Source organism: Astyanax mexicanus, chromosome 11 (assembly GCF_023375975.1).
Source record: "Astyanax mexicanus isolate ESR-SI-001 chromosome 11, AstMex3_surface, whole genome shotgun sequence".
Lineage (NCBI taxonomy): Eukaryota > Metazoa > Chordata > Actinopteri > Characiformes > Acestrorhamphidae > Astyanax > Astyanax mexicanus.
This window is the reverse complement of record NC_064418.1, coordinates 47956843-47974198: the sequence shown is the minus strand read 5'-3', so window position 1 is coordinate 47974198 and position 17356 is coordinate 47956843. Positions and strand designations below refer to the sequence as shown.

At 38.7% G+C, this 17356-nt stretch overlaps 1 protein-coding gene across 1 annotated transcript in view; it reads left to right on the top strand.

Annotated features, from left to right (window-relative positions):
- thsd7ba (thrombospondin, type I, domain containing 7Ba) overlaps positions 1 to 17356 on the top strand; it is a 391489-nt gene that overhangs the window by 264140 nt on the left and 109993 nt on the right. Inside the window, exon 11 of the mRNA XM_049484694.1 lies at positions 16073 to 16264. Coding sequence (XP_049340651.1) covers positions 16073 to 16264 — 192 coding nt within the window. The remainder of the gene's footprint in view (positions 1 to 16072; positions 16265 to 17356) is intronic.

Genomic DNA, 17356 nt, shown 5'->3' with positions numbered 1-17356 from the left:
ATATCTCTAAGGGTGGCATTTAATTTCCTGTTTATCTTGGAGGGAGGAACTGGCCTGACATTTATTCTGCATGACGCTACAGAGGTCTCTCTCAGGCCAGGGTCTGTTAAAGCAGGTCATATTCCCATAAACCATGCATTTCATTTCAAGAGCATACTGTATACTAACAAACACTACTACAACTGTTGATATGTACAGTGTATGTATGATGTTTTATTATTATGTACCTTCTGTTTTCCTGGGTTGAGTCATTCCTGTTCCTCTAACTATTCAAAAACCTTGATGCCCAATCACATGAAGCTACCAGTGCTGGGAGGGTGAAGGCTTGTGAATTTTTTCTCTAAGACATAGGAAGATACATTTAATCTTTTGAGGCTTTTGTGAAAAGAACCCAAAAATTGGGATGGTTTTGTATGTTTGTAAGCCAAACTAAGGAGTTTGAAAGGTTTTGGACCACAGTAAAGGGATTGGTAGAGCTCTAGACCAAAGTAAAGGGGGTTCTTGAGTTCTAGACCAAAGTAAAGGAGGTTCTTGAGTTAAGGACCAAAGTAAAGTGAGCTCTGAAGTTCTGGGCCAAAGTAAAGGGGCTTCTTGAGTTCTGGACCAAAGTAAAGGGGTTCTTGAGTTCTGGACCAAAATAAAGGAGGTGCTATAGTTCTCGACCAGAGAAAACGGGGTTCTGCAGTTTTGGACCAAAGTAAAGAGAATTCTCGAGTTCTGCACCAAAGTAAATGGGGTTCTAGGATTCTGAACCAAAGAAAAGAGAGTTCTTGAGTTCTGGACCAATGCTAAGGAGGTTCTTGAGTTCTCGGACAAGGTAAAAGGGGTTCTTGAATTCTGGAACAAAATAAAGGGGGTTGTACAGTTCCGGAACAAAAAAAGGGGGTTCTCGAGTTCGGGACCAAAGAAAAGGGGGTTCTAAAGTTCTGGACCAAAGTAAAGAGGGTTTTTGAGTCCTGGACCAAAGAAAAGGAGGTTCTGGAGTTCTGGACCAAAGTAAAGAGGGTTTTTGAGTCCTGGACCAAAGTAAAGGGGGTTCTGGATTAAAGAAAATGAGGTTCTGCAGTTCTGGACCAATGCAACTGAGGTTCTAGATCTCTGGACCAAAGTAAAGGGGGTCTGCAGTTATTGACCAAGGAAAAGGAGGTTCTCGAGTTCTGGACCAAAGAAAAGAGAGTTCTAGAGTTTTGGACCAAAGTAAAGGAGGTTCTGGAGTTCCAGGTCAAAGTAAGGGAATTCATAAGGCAAGTTTGTAAAATGCTCTGCTGACAACTTTTATGTAGAGGAGGATCTCATTTTCCAGCAGGACTTGGCACACTGCCCACACTGCCAAAAGTACAAAAAAATGTCTTATATAATATTCAAATTTTCTGAAACATTGATTTTTGGTTTTTCATTGGCTGTAAGCCATAAACAATCAACAGCAATAAAATAAATAAATGCATATACAAGTTTTACATTTGAACTGAATTACTGAAATGAAATTACTTTTTAATAATATATATATATATATATATATATATACATATATTGAGATTTCTTGCACCTGTATGTTAGTGTTTCTTGTATTTCTGGGATTTTGGTGTTGGAAAAACACAGCTGCCAGGTCAGTTTTGACAGTTCTGTGATGCTGCGTGCAGCTTATCTGACAGCCTGGGTGGATATAATGTGGTTTATCGTAAAGAGAATTAAATAAATTAAAATAAAAAAATAAATAAATTTAGAAGAAAATATAATATAATAAAAATAATGTATAAGATCAATGTTTACTATTCTGTCTATTTGCTATAGCTGATCTGTAAGATAAGATGTGATGGAGGCCACTCTGGTGTTTTGTTAGAAGTGTTTCCTCATGTGGAGATTTATCGGTCACGCTTACGACGGCTGATTCATGTGTGCATCTCTACAGTGCGACTCCTGGAGCGGACTGAACCGTGCTGCTACACACACTTCCCAGCTCATTATGAGAACCGTGTGTTTACACACACATCTCACCAGCATTAATATTAATGCATTTCTCCACATATCTTGGAATAGCAAGTGGCACCAAGTGCCCGGGGTGGAACGGAGGAAGCGCTCGAGTGTTAGATATTATCATCTGTTATTCTTTAATCTGGTTCAAGCCGTGTGAAGAGCAGACATTCAAATCATGCCAGATTTATTCAGCTCTTAATTACGAGCTCAGAGGTCGGAATCAGGGCTTCGGTTAAATGAATGCCGCTATTCACGTTTTTTAACTGAGCAGTGAAGTGAATAGCACTGCGTGCACCAGTAGTTGAGGCACCAGTGTTACACCTCAGCTTTCTATGAATTTGGGGTTTTTTTGTGTTTTTTTTTTTACTCGCTCTGGCTCACCTGAGTCACATCATGACAGGGTTGATAATGAGCTGAGTCAGGCATCATTTTAAAGCTGGGGAGATGCTTCACTGTGTCACTGTTTCCCCCTGAGCCCAAGACTCTCTCTACTCTACTCTCTTCTCTCTAAAAAAAAAATAACAAAATCCCAACAGATGCTTTCTGACCACTAATTTACTGTATAGAAGAGTCTGAAGGCAGAAAGGCTAAGTTTAAGACATTTCGTACAGCTCTCGAACAGCGTAAGCTTGCTGTGCCCTAATAATACCAAAATACCTCAACCCACAGCCATGAGTGGCAATAAAAGTAAGTAAAAGTTAGTGGAAATTGTGAACGAAGTGTCGATATTTTGCGTGGCCACCATTTTTTCTTAAAGAGTTCACTAGAGTTCACTAGAGTTCACAAGTTCCCACTGAAATCCATGACGACATCCCAGAGCTGGTGGATGTTAGAGACCTTGTACTCCTCCACCTTCTGTTTGAGGATGCCCCACAGATGCTCAATAGAGTTAAGGTCTGAAGACATACAGGACTTTGCCAGTGCAGTGCTTTTACCATGTGTGGTGCCTTCTTCTAGTCATAAGAAGTTTCTGCATTGCATCAGAATTCTGTAAGAGAAATTGTCTTCCAATAATAGTTTTTGTATTTCAGGCTTCTCCGTCACCCCCCACATATCGCTCACTCTCTACTACCAACTATACTAAAATTTATAATAACCATGACTAGCAGTTTTCTTAGTACTGTGGCGTGAGGAGGCGGGGGAATTGTGGGTCCGCCCCGCGCCGGAGCGCACAGCCCAATCTGACCCAGCTGGCCCGCATCCGGACTGATTGAGCCGCCAGCTGGGACAGGTTTAAAAACTCAGCCTCAGCTCACTCACGAGAGAGGACTTTGACTGGGGAGCTGAGGGCTGAGGCCGCACGGACCTTTAAAAGTAAAAAGAAAGGAAACTACTGAACTCTAGAGCCCCATTGGGCCATAGTATGTTCTTTTGAGTTATTTTGTGTGTGGTGGAGGGCATTTCAAAACCTAAATAAAGGTATGTTTGAGTTCATTGACTCCCCGTGTCCGTGTATCTCTGTGAGCTTCCTCCTTCCGGGTCACAGTGGTCACGCCCCTAACCCCAGGGGCCTACCACAGTACTTATATTGATGTTCGGCTATTTACCTAAATATATTAGTATATCAGAGGTGTATTTAGCATTTATCTTTTTCGGACAGATCTGCAGACTCTTGGTGAGATTTTAATCTCAGTCTCTTCACGAGGGAGAGTCACCTGGAATAGTTTTCTCAGCGTCTTGAAGGAAGAAGTTCCTGGAGGTGCTGAACAATAGTTGCTGCTTTTCCTTCATGCTGTGAAGCTCCAGCTCCTCCCAATTAAATCACCTCAAATCACCATCTCAGATTTCATGTCTTTAATATTAATCCACAACGTAGAAAATACATTAAATAAAGGATTAAAGGTGTCCAAACTAATCACAACCAGGTCTGATTACTGCCAGACCTGTAGAATCAAGAAATCACTTCAATAGAATCTGTCTGACAAAATGAACCAGATAAAAGATCTCAATCTCAATCTCATCTATTTGTCTGGAAAAGGTTATAAAGTAATTTCTAAAGCTTCGTGACTCCAGAGAACCACAATGAGAGCTATTATTCACTAATGGAAAAAAAAAAACATGGAACACTGGTGAACCTTCCCAGGAGGAAATTACTCCAAAAGGGCATGAATCACTCATCCAGGAGGTCCCAAAAGAACCCAGAACAACATTTAAAGAACTGCAGGTCTCATCTAAGGCCTCAGTTAAGGTCAGTGTTAATGATTCAATAAAAAAAAGAAAGAGACTGGGGCATTCTACCCATCCAGAGAATGAGAGGACGATTATACTCTCTGGGACTCTCAGCCGTGGACGCTTTGGCCTCCCAGAAATTGAACCTTTAACCTCCCATTGATAGAGCTCAGCTTAGACAGCTGCCCCACTTGGCAGCTTCCAGATTTACGTTTTTAATCTCACCCAACTCTCCTTCAATTTAACAGAGAAGGAAGCATTTCCCAGCCAAGCCATTTCCATTCTTGGCAGGGAGAACAACACTTTATTGTCCTATTACCCTGCCGAAGTAAATCTGTCCTTTTTACATCCAAATGGCTTTTTGGTTTAAGACACAGATGACGGAGCACAATGCAAACTGTTTCACTCTGTCTGGACTAATCTCTGATTTAATAAAACAGCTCCTACAGCTCCTACCAATTGTTTGATAACAGTGGTCTTAAAATGTATTTCTTATCCACTGGCTGAGATGACGGCAATAAAGTCTGGGCTGAAATATCTGCCAGTGCTACTCATGTTCACAGTAAATACTAGATGCTGAATATAATGCAGATTCTTGCTGGGAAAGGACTTCACTTGATTTATGGAGGAGTTCCAACAAGCTACCAACATTACAGTTCCTCTCAGCAATAAAAGCAAATGTTGGATGTTGATGCACTGAATTTCCTTGATGTACAGAAAGTACAGTAGCTTCTCCCACCCAGGAGTTCTCCACCTTCACCTAACATATCAGAATTTTCAGGATGTTAGTTGAAAGCATCAATTTTAAAGAGGTAGAGTTGGTTAAAAACAGTGAATAGCTCTATTTGAGTAATGTTCTAATCCAGATTATGAGAAGCAAAAACTACTCAACTAAGTAAACTAAAGATTTCTGTAAGAAATGAAGATCAGTCAATCTGAAAGTACTTCAAGAACTTCAAAGACCATCCAAAAAATGTTATGATGAAACTGGCACTCATCAGCAATAGTTACCAGCCTCAGAAACCGCAAGTTAAAGTGGAGTGGGAGGAGCTAGCTGTGTTGCTGTTGGTCGGTTTGTGTGTTTATTATTATGTATTAAAATTGAGGTGCTAGACTAGTACTGTCTGTGTGATTATTATCATATTAAAGGTGAGGTGCTAGACTAGTACTGTCTGTGTGATTATTATATTAAAGGTGAGGTGCTAGACTAGTACTGTCTGTGTGTGTATTATATTAAAGGTGAGGTGCTAGACTAGTACTGTCTGTGTGATTATTATATTAAAGGTGAGGTGCTAGACTAGTACTGTCTGTGTGTTTATTATTATATTAAAGGTGAGGTGCTAGACTAGTACTGTCTGTGTGTTTATTATATTAAAGGTGAGGTGCTAGACTAGTACTGTCTGTGTGTTTATTATATTAAAGGTGAGGTGCTAGACTAGTACTGTCTGTGTGTTTATTATATTAAAGGTGAGGTGCTAGACTAGTACTGTCTGTGTGTTTAATATTATATTAAAGCTGAGGTGCTAGACTAGTACTGTCTGTGTGTTTATTATATTAAAGGTGAGGTGCTAGACTAGTACTGTCTGTGTTTTTAATATTATATTAAAGGTGAGGTGCTAGACTAGTACTGTCTGTGTGTTTATTATATTAAAGGTGAGGTGCTAGACTAGTACTGTCTGTGTGTGTATTATATTAAAGGTGAGGTGCTAGACTAGTACTGTCTGTGTGATTATTATATTAAAGGTGAGGTGCTAGACTAGTACTGTCTGTGTGTTTATTATATTAAAGGTGAGGTGCTAGACTAGTACTGTCTGTGTGTTTATTTTATTAAAGGTGAGGTGCTAGACTAGTACTGTCTGTGTGTTTAATATTATATTAAAGGTGAGGTGCTAGACTAGTACTGTCTGTGTGTTTATTATATTAAAGGTGAGGTGCTAGACTAGTACTGTCTGTGTGTTTAATATTATATTAAAGCTGAGGTGCTAGACTAGTACTGTCTGTGTGTTTATTATATTAAAGGTGAGGTGCTAGACTAGTACTGTCTGTGTTTTTAATATTATATTAAAGGTGAGGTGCTAGACTAGTACTGTCTGTGTGTTTATTATATTAAAGGTGAGGTGCTAGACTAGTACTGTCTGTGTGTGTATTATATTAAAGGTGAGGTGCTAGACTAGTACTGTCTGTGTGATTATTATATTAAAGGTGAGGTGCTAGACTAGTACTGTCTGTGTGTTTATTATATTAAAGGTGAGGTGCTAGACTAGTACTGTCTGTGTTTTTAATATTATATTAAAGGTGAGGTGCTAGACTAGTACTGTCTGTGTGTTTATTATATTAAAGGTGAGGTGCTAGACTAGTACTGTCTGTGTGTGTATTATATTAAAGGTGAGGTGCTAGACTAGTACTGTCTGTGTGATTATTATATTAAAGGTGAGGTGCTAGACTAGTACTGTCTGTGTGTTTATTATATTAAAGGCGAGGTGCTAGACTAGTACTGTCTGTGTTTATTATATAAAAGGTGAGGTGCTAGACTAGTACTGTCTGTGTGTTTATTATTATATTAAAGGTGAGGTGCTAGACTAGTACTGTATGTGTGTTTATTATTATATTAAAGGTGAGGTGCTAGAATAGTACTGTCTGTGTGCTTATTATATTAAAGGTGAGGTGCTAGACTAGCACTGTCTGTGTGTTTATTATTATATTAAAGGTGAGGTGCTAGACTAGTGCTGTATGTGTGTTTATTATTATATTAAAGGTGAGGTGCTAGACTAGTACTGTCTGTGTGTTTATTATATTAAAGGTGAGGTGCTAGACTAGTACTGTCTGTGTGTTTATTATTATATTAAAGGTGAGGTGCTAGACTAGTACTGTCTGTGTGTTTATTATATTAAAGATGAGGTGCTAGACTAGTACTGTCTGTGTGTTTATTATTATATTAAAGGTGAGGTGCTAGACTAGTACTGTCTGTGTGTTTATTATATTAAAGGTGAGGTGCTAGACTAGTACTGTATGTGTGTTTATTATTATATTAAAGGTGAGGTGCTAGACTAGTACTGTATGTGTGTTTATTATTATATTAAAGGTGAGGTGCTAGACTAGTACTGTCTGTGTGTTTATTATTATATTAAAGGTGAGGTGCTAGACTAGTACTGTATGTGTGTTTATACAGTATTAAAGGTGAGGTGCTAGACTAGTACTGTCTGTGTGTTTATTATTATATTAAATGTGAGGTGCTAGACTAGTACTGTCTGTGTGTTTATTATATTAAAGGTGAGGTGCTAGACTAGTACTGTCTGTGTGTTTATTATTATATTAAAGGTGAGGTGCTAGACTAGTACTGTCTGTGTGTTTATTATATTAAAGGTGAGGTGCTAGACTAGTACTGTATGTGTGTTTATACAGTATTAAAGGTGAGGTGCTAGACTAGTACTGTCTGTGTGTTTATTATTATATTAAATGTGAGGTGCTAGACTAGTACTGTCTGTGTGTTTATTATTATATTAAAGGTGAGGTGCTAGACTAGTACTGTCTGTGTGTTTATTATTATATTAAATGTGAGGTGCTAGACTAGTACTGTCTGTGTGTGTATTATATTAAAGGTGAGGTGCTAGACTAGTACTGTCTGTGTGTGAATCAGAAAATTAATGGTTTCTATACTGAGTTTTGAGTAGATTTCAGATTTTTGCTACTTAAACTGGACGAGATTATGGAGAATATTTGTCTTTGAGGTATTTTTGATAGCAAAAAAAATATAAAATGTGCAGTTTTAGCAGTTTTATCTTAACGGCTAAAAAATAATACATTTAAAGTGAAGGTAACACCACCTGTCCCCTGTTTGTAATAGTTTATGTGTCTGATTTGAATCTAAATGTTTATATATCTTTTGATATGACCCACTCACCCCTCCTGGGAAATATTTAAGTTGTTTTTATAGAAAGGTGGTGGGGCTGGTGGTTCTTTGGGTGCTTAGTCCTCCAAAACCCTTTTGTTTTAGCGTGTTTAATTTGATGTTCATGTTCTGATCATATTTATGAATAAAACAGCCCAACACCAAAGGCTCATCATGTGTTTTCGGACTGTCCTTCAGCTGAAAAAAGGGTCTATCATAATGGATATGGTGTTTTTGAAGGGCCAGCTGGTATTGCCTTGGTGGGAATCAAATAACACAGACCATGTGCCGGTCTATGAAATTAACAGCCTCTCAAGCATCAACTTTAGAGACAATCAGACAGAATATGAGAATATGAGTGACATCTATCATCCTAGATATTGGAAATACCTCATATACAGTACTAGTGGTGATAAATCCAAGGGAAGGTTTTCTACTGGAACACACAGACAAGATCCAAACCCCTTAAAAAGACTTTAAGTACTCTATTTTAAAAGAACGAGACTTGAGTAGAGTGTACAAATTATGCAAAACTCACTTTTTGCATGATTTTGAATTTCCACTTGGTTCTCAGATGCATCTAAAACTCTCCAAGCATGTCAGGAATCGAATGCTTCTATGAGGTATCAATTGAAGAAACGCCATTTTAGTCATTTTGGTTGAGAACCTCAAACAGTACACAGCCGAAACAGCCAGCAGACTTTGTCTGAGGGAGGAATCTATACCTGCTGTACATGGCAAGTCAGCAGATGAGGTAGATGCAAGTACTTTCAAATAATAAGCTAGTAAAGATCTTTATCTTTAAGTGAAAGTGATTTTGTGCAGCCCATAGACCTAATATATCCCCTTTAAACTAAGTTAATGCACTTATTATCATTATTTTTAACAATAAAAAAAACTAAAGTTGTGTTTTTTAGGGTCTCTTGTGCCCTTTTTGGAGTGTGATTCTAAAAAATCTCAGTTTAAAAGCCATGCAGTCCTGAAACTTCACCCTACCCCTCAATCCCAACAAAAATCAATACACTCTACCCTTTGGCGAGAAGATTCAAAGCAGAGGGATAGGGTTAAATAGGACTGGGCCAAAGTCCGCCTCCTGCACTGAGCTCTCTACTACATAAAGTATTAAAACAGGGTAAAAACTGGAGGTTTTATAGTTCCAATAGTTTCTGCTGTTTAATACAGATAACCCTGAATGAAAGATGTGGTTTGAAAGGGTTAAATAGCATATAATTTATGAAAAAAAAATATTTAAGCATGAATGCCTCAATTTCTGTCAGTTTTAAAAGATTCATGTCCTCTGTTGGCCACACCTCCTCAAATGAAGCCCTCCCTGGAAATCCCAGGATGTTCTTTTGTCAGTACAGTAGGACTCAAACAGATTGCATAAGTGGTGCTTGACCTGTAGGTCTTGGACGGATGTGAATTACAGTGGAGGAAAATGAATGGATGGCTCTCAGGAGGATGTGCCTAGCCTTGTAAAATGTAGTTTTCCGTGTAGGTAGTGGATTGGCTCTCAGCTGGTGGTTTCTGGTCCTTTATTTCTTATTGTTTCATATAAATATACTATAAGAGGAAGACAAACATTGCCCCTCTTCAATGCAAGGAAACATAATAATTATCATTACTTTTTTACATATTATTATCTCTAAAATACTAACTCATTAGGCTTATAAGTGTTCCCTTCACATTCCATAATTATCCGTTTGGACCACTCCCACATTTAACATAAAATATAAGTTCACCAACTTGATTGATAGGAGAATACACATACCACTGAAAGTTTACTCTGGGATTTCCAGGTTGCCAACAACAACTCACTATTTATCTTATTTATCTTAGCCATAGCAGTGGGTTTAGAAACAGGCTAAAACAGGGGTTGTACAATGAAACTGAAACACCTGGTTTTAGACCACAATAATTGATTGTGGTGACGGACAGTTCTGGTGGAAACAGGAGAGTTGAGGTGCACATTGAATTCTGTGTGATTTGTTCAGCCGTGGTTTTATGTTTTTTTTGGATACAATCCGGGTTAGCACCCAAACATCCCTTTCAGACAGCTTCCTCTTACAGCGTCCACAGTTAATCCTGTTGGATGTGGTTGGTCCTTCTTGGTGGTATGCTGACGTTACCCTGGATACCGTGACTCTTGATGCATCACAAAGACTTGCTGTCTTGGTCACAGATGCTCCAGCAAGATGTGCACCAACAATTTGTCCTCTTTTGAACTCTGGTATGTCACCTATAATGTTGTGTGCATTGCAATATTTTGAGCAGAACTATGCTCTTACCCTGCTAATTGAATTGAGAAGCGGCAGCCAATCGCCAACAGCGTTCTCATAACCGGAAACAACTGTCCATATAGAGGACTGCATCTGGAGTGCACTGAGGAATTGATCCATTGCAGAGTGCCAATATTTTGGCATACAGTTACATACACACAATCATACACACCAGGGAATTTTTTAGGGTATCCAGAGGAAACTCATTCTGATACAAGGAGAACATGGAAACTCCACCCAGATAGTGACTTGAACCCAGGACCCAAGCACTGGGAGGTGAATGTGCTAACCACTAAGCCCTCTGTTAAAAATATACCAATTCCACCATGCTTCTGACTCCTTTGGGTAATACAGAGGTAGAGAGATGGGGTGTGGTCCTTCTTACCAAACTTTACTTAGGTAATTATTTACTGTATTTATAACTTCATGATGTACATTTCTGAGTATGTGTAGTCCAAGTCGTGTTTCTAATTCTGCCTCTAGTTTGGATAGTGACAGTTCCCACTGCAACTCAAACAACCAACTAGGTCACTTCCTACTTCTCCAGTCTACACCTTCTTGCCATGTCATATTAAGAGTCCCTTGCTCAGTGTAGTTTCCTGAATAATTGACCTTTCTCAGCCCAGATGTTCTACAATCCCTTTGGCCGACCTTCAGTGACAGGGTACCCTGACAGACAGCGAGTGACACCATCGTGACCGCGGTGGCTGGTTGGTAGTGTCCTTCACTGTCTCTGTAGTGCAGAGATCTCCAGCCGTTGCACTGGAGTCATCCTCAGAGTGGCTTCTTTTATCTTTTATTAAAGTTCTTCAGTGAGATTAGAGGATTATATCTGCTCTGCGCTGAGATAAAAGCACTCTTTATCTCGAACCCCCCACCCTTTCTGTCTCTCTCTCTCTCTCTCTCTCTGTCTTTATCTCTCTCTCGCGCGCTGTTTTTAACTCTCATTCCAACACATGCATGCATGTACATGTTTTATATAACACCTTTCAGAGGAAAGGTTCGCATTTTATGTCAAACAAAATTGCGAGAGATTCGAAGCTCGTCTGAAGACGGGAATCGAGAGCCGGCCGTAAAGCTGCTCATTTATTCATTGGCTGCGTTTTTATTGATGCGCTCGAGCCGGGGAGACTTCTGCCAGTAGGATGGGGGCCTTTCTGTTGGAGTGGGTTGTTAAGGTTAATTCCTACAATCTGCATGCACATTTTTAGCATGTTCTCACTGGGGCGGAATGTACTTTTCCGAGGCGTCACAATTACACCTATTGTGGGATGAGTGAATTGATTTAGCGGACGGGTAATGCCTTAGTCACGTGTCGCTAAATGCACAACCTGAGGGCAGATCTATTATCTAAAGCCCGGGCTTTTCACTTTTCATCCCCACTTTTTACTTTTCCTCTTTTCCTCCTCTTAAAAAACAGGCCGTTTAATTCCGAGCGCTCTTGTTATTGCATAAGTTTGTGCATTATACCGGGAACAAGAATGACTCCTTTTAGCCCTTTGTTAAAGTGAATTGACCGGCAATTTAAGTTCCTCGCTCTTTCTCTCGCAGTCGATCAAACCAGGCCGGGTTCTTTTCGTTATTTTACACGTTTCTCCGCTCCCCTCCGGCTACAACAGCTTTCTGAGCGCTTTCAATTTTTTACAAACTGCTCTGATGTCTGCGCAACAGGGGTGCCGACTGGACAAAGACCACCCCAATCTCTCTCTCTACTCTTTTTTTCCTCTCTTTCTGTATCTCAACCGTTCTGTCTTTCTTGTTCCTTCTCCCTCAGTAAGCCCCACTGCCGGGGGCGTCCGCATGTTGGGCGTCCGCATGTTGGGCGTCTCCTTTTTACTTTTTTTTCTGTGTGTGTTTTTCTGTGTTTGTTTGGCTGGACGCTCCGGGGGTCTTCCATCCTCCACCTGCACCCGCCGCCTCAAACTGATCCGAACTGGTTTGAGTTTTATGCAGCAGGATGTTTGAGTAATGCTGGTAAATATATTCACAGATTATTAATATTCATTCATTTTCCACTTTTGGACACGTGCAGTTGATCAGGGGAGGTATAAAGAACAGTATTTTGGGGTCTAGAGTAGAGCTGGGCAATATATTGTAAATATTAATATACTGTATTCATAACTTAAACAAAATGATGTTGTAATATCAGTTAGGATTGAGTTTTGGTTTCCAAAAGGAATAAAACTTAACAGTCAACAGTCTTGTGCAAATTATGATGCAAACCTCTTTCTCAGTTCTTTATCTGGTTGGTTTAGACTGGTTTGGATGTTTTGGTTTGGTCGAGTTTAGTTTAGTTTAGCTTGGCTTGGTTTAAATAAGGGTTTGGTTAGATTGGTCCGGTCTTGTCTGGTTTGGTTTAGTTTAGCTTGTCTTGGTGTTGTGGTTTAGACCTGTTTGGTTTGGTTTAGACTGGTATGGTTTAGTTTAGTTTGACTTGCCTTTGTTAAGTCTGTTTTTTTGTTTGTTTGTTTGTTTGTTTGTTTGTTTAGCTTGGCTTGGTTTAGTTTATTTTATTTTAGATTGGTCTGGTCTGGTTTGGTTTAGTTTAGACTAGTTTGGTTTGGATTTATTTTAGTTTGCCTTGGCCTGACTTGGTTTATTTTATTTTAGTTTTGATTTAGTTTAGACTGATTTGGTTTAACTTGGCTTGGTTAGGTCTGGTTTGGATTTGCTTGGCTTGGTTTAGTTTATTTTACTTTAGTTTGGTTAGTTTAGACTGTTTAGTTTAGTTTAGCTTGGTTTAAATAATGGTTTGGTAAGATAGGTTTGATCTGGTTTGATTTGGTTTAGTTTAGCTTGGCTTAGTTTAGTTTGATTTAATTTAGACCTGTTTGGTTTGGTTTAGACTGGTATGATTTAGTTTAGTTTGGATTGATTAAGTCTGTTTTTGTTTACTTTGGCTTCGTTTAGTTTATTTTACTTTAGTTTGGTTTAATTTAGACCTGTTTGGTTTGGTTTATTTTGTTTGCCTTTGCTCAGTCTGGTTTGGTGATCATCAGTAGGACGCTGTTACGGTGTGACTGATCAGAGCTGCTTTTCTCATTAGATTCTTAGTGAAATCTAATGTCTGATATTTCCTGTCTTCCTGTTTTCATTTTTACTGATTGAAAAGAAGAGGAAGAGACGTCCCGGTTAGAGACGTGAAGCTGTTGATCTGTGGATCCTCATTTGGAGATGAAACTGTGCTCTGACATCATCAGAGGACTATTAAAGAGATAAAAGCAGTTGTGAGAGTCTGAGTGTTTAAAGTGTGAGACGTTTCTGAATGTTCACTCTGGGTTTCTGCTGCTGACCTGAGGAGTCGTGAGAAATTGAAGGGTTTATAATTTGACTCTAGTTAAAAAAATACCTGTTTTTTGTTTTTTTTTTTGTGCAAAAATGTATTGGTTGGAAAAAAACATTTCTGTTTTGATGGTTGCTGGGAAGTTAAGAGGCTGTTGAGGCCTGACTGTGGAGAAATATTGTAGAAGTACTGGATTGACCAGCCTGCAGTTCTGACCTGCTGAACAGCCATTTAGGCAGTTGAAACCTAATGGTTGGGTTTTTAATCTCTAGACCTGAACTGGTGAACCTTCCTAGGAGTGGCCAGCCAACCAAAATTATTCCAAAAGGGCATGGACAACTTATCCAGGAGGTCACAAAATAACCCAGAACAACATTTAAAGAACTGCAGGTCTCACTCGCCTCAGTTAAGATCAGTGTTAATAATGATTCAATAATAAGAATAAAGAGACTGGGTGAAAATGGTCTCCATGGGAGAATTCCAATATAAAAAACACTGCAGACCAAAAACAACCCAACCACCCGTCTCACATTTACCAACTAACATCCTGATGATCTCCAGAATTTTGGGTAAATATTCTTTACAGGACTGACGAGACAAAAATAGAACTTTTTGAAAAGTGTGTGCCCTGTTACATCTGGCATAAAACTATAAACTAACACATAATTTCAGAAAAAGAACATCATACTGAACGAATAAAACATGGTGGTAGTAGAGTGGTAGTGTTATCATTGACTGGGGCCGCTGGACAACTTGCTGTAATAGATGAAAGCAGGAATTCTGCCACACAGTCCTGAAGCAAAATCAAAATCCTGCCATCTGTTCCTTAGTGACCTCAAGCTCAGGTGTGCTTGGGTTCTGCAGCAGGACAATGACCCAAAGCACACAAACAAAATTTCACCTCTGAATGGCTTAAAAATAGAACTAAATGAAGGTTTTGGAGTGACCTGTTCAAAGTCTGATTAAGATGCTGTGGATGATCTTAAACAGGACGTTTATGCTGGAAAATCCTCCAATGTGTCTGAATTACAACAATTCTGTAAAGAAGAGTGTAGCAAAATTCCTCCCTTTAAAAAGGTTTTTTTTTTATATTTACTCAGGTTATCTTAGTCTGATATCGAAGTTTGTTTGATAATAAGAAAAATATTAGTTTGAGAAAAAAGCTAAAACAAAAGAAATCTCTAGGAGGGAAATACTTTTTTCACATCACTGTAGTTAGTAAAAAAGTTGTTCATGTTTTGATGAGTTCTAGAAAAGTCTTAACAGCTTCTGACTTATTAAACTGTTGTTTCTGCTGCTGCTGCTGCAGCTGATGATGATGATGATGATGAAGATGATGATGAAGATGATGACGATGGTGGTAGTGATTATACTGTTGTTGTTGTTGTTATTGTTTTTGATGGATTGCGTTTTGATGTCATTACATTTGAGTCAGTCTTCTACCCAGACTGTTCTTCAAAGCTTCTCTCAGGCAGATTCTTTAGTGAAGATGAGCTTTATTGTCAGTTTTTAACAGATTTTTAACAGCTCATCACAACAGATCTTCCAGAACAACAGAGCTGCTTCTAAACCCAAACAACAGCAGACAAGAGGATTAGAACAGAGCAGATCAACAGACAGTAAATACAGATGATGAACTTTAAAACGCACAGAATATAGGCCATACATACAGGGGTTGGACAATGAAACTGATGTTTAATTGAAACACCTGTCATTTTAGTGAGGGAGGTTTTGTGGCTAAATTGGAGCAGCCTGGTGATCAATTTTCATTAATTGCACATTGCACCAGTAAGAGCAGAGTGTGAAGGTTCAATTATCAGGGTAAGAGCACAGTTCTGCTCTAAATATTGCAATGCTCACAACATTATGGGTGACATACCAGAGTTCAAAAGAGGACAAATTGTTGGTGCACGTCTTGCTGGAGCATCTGTGACCAAGACAGCAAGTCTTTGTGATGTATCAAGAGCCACGGTATCCAGGGTAATGTCAGCATACCACCAAGAAGGACCAACCACATCCAACAGGATTAACTGTGGACGCTGTAAGAGGAAGCTGTCTGAAAGGGATGTTTGGGTGCTAACCCGGATTGTATCCAAAAATATATAAAACCACGGCTGATCAAATCACGCAGAATTCAATGTGCACCTCAACTCTCCTGTTTCCACCAGAACTTTTTTTGGACTTGATTATAAAACACTGTGCATCAACACCAGCAGATGACATGTCTCTCCAAACCATCACTGATCATCAGTACATTTTATATTTTATTTGTAAATCAAGGAATCAGAGTCTGGAGGAAGAGTGGAGAGACACACAGTTCAAACTGCTTGAGGTCTAGTGTGAAGTTTCCACCAATCAGTGATGGTTTGGAGAGACATGTCATCTGCTGGTGTTGATCCACTGTGTTATATTATCAAGCCTAAAGTCAATTAATGTTGATTCCAGGTTAACGTTAACACTGTTGTATGCTCCTAACAGGTGAATCTGTAGAGGCGGAGCTTTGTGAAGACCCCCCACCCCCTGCAGAGCTGGCCTGTGAGATGGCCTGTCCTGGAGACTGTGTGGTCAGCTCCTGGTCTGATTGGTCCTCCTGCTCCCAGTCCTGCACCAGTAAGAATTCAGAGGGCCGGCAAAGCCGAATGAGAACCATCCTGGCCTTACCTGGGGAAGGTGAGACTTATCTGTCTCTCTGCACAGAGTGATTTCATAGAGTTTATTTTAATGCCAGAGACTCGATAACATGTCCAATTAATGTTTTATTCACATGTATGTTATTCACATAGCATTAAAAAGCCATAGAAAAGAGAAAAGCTCCACCAAAGAAAACAAGCGCTGCTGTCCAGGGTGCTGAATCCACTAATGAATAGTGATTCAGAACTATGGACAGCACCTGTGTTCTTCTGAAATAATATAATATAATATAATATAATATAATATAATATAATATAATATAATATAATATAATATAATATAATACAATTTAAAATATAATATAATATAATATAATATAATATAATATACAGATAAATAGATACAAAACTACAGTCTGTAATAACTATACAACTACAAATAGAATAGATATTAGCAGAATGGATATTAAATCTAGAAAGTACATCTTACAAACATACAGTAGTAGATTTTGTTTCATTTCATCCACTACACAGATATGTCTACAAATATATTTTAATATGTTTAGGTGGGGAAGCTGTTCTGCCTTAAATATTGTATAACTGTGTTGAATTAATACTGTTTCACTTACGGTTGGGGTAGGTGTTGGTTCTGAGTGCAGAGCAGAAAAGCAGATTTATATAATGTATATATAATGAATAGATATGCATATATATAATGTATGTAATTGAATTATTCACTTATATGGATATAGTTACTGTATATTATTTATTAGCCTGTTCTATTAGTAGTATTATAGTTTTTAAAAAATAATGTATTAAGAAAAGTGCTTATGCAACTATTTCTTCACCAAGAAGACTGGAGAATGGCTGGGGAAAAACTCAAAAAATGTTTAAAAAAAAAAAAAAAAAGAGGCGGGAAACAGAAGAAAGGAAAAGCCACAAAAGGGCATGTACTAACAAAAGACAGCTTTCAGCTTCAAATAAAGCAAACTAAAACACAACCAAACTTAAAACTTGAGCCTGAGCACAGCACAGTCCTCTCCTTTTTTTCTTTTTCTGAGATGTTTTCTTTTCTTTTTTGAGGCTTTCATTTTAAATCTTGTTGCTTCTTTTGTGAGCTTTCTGATTTCTT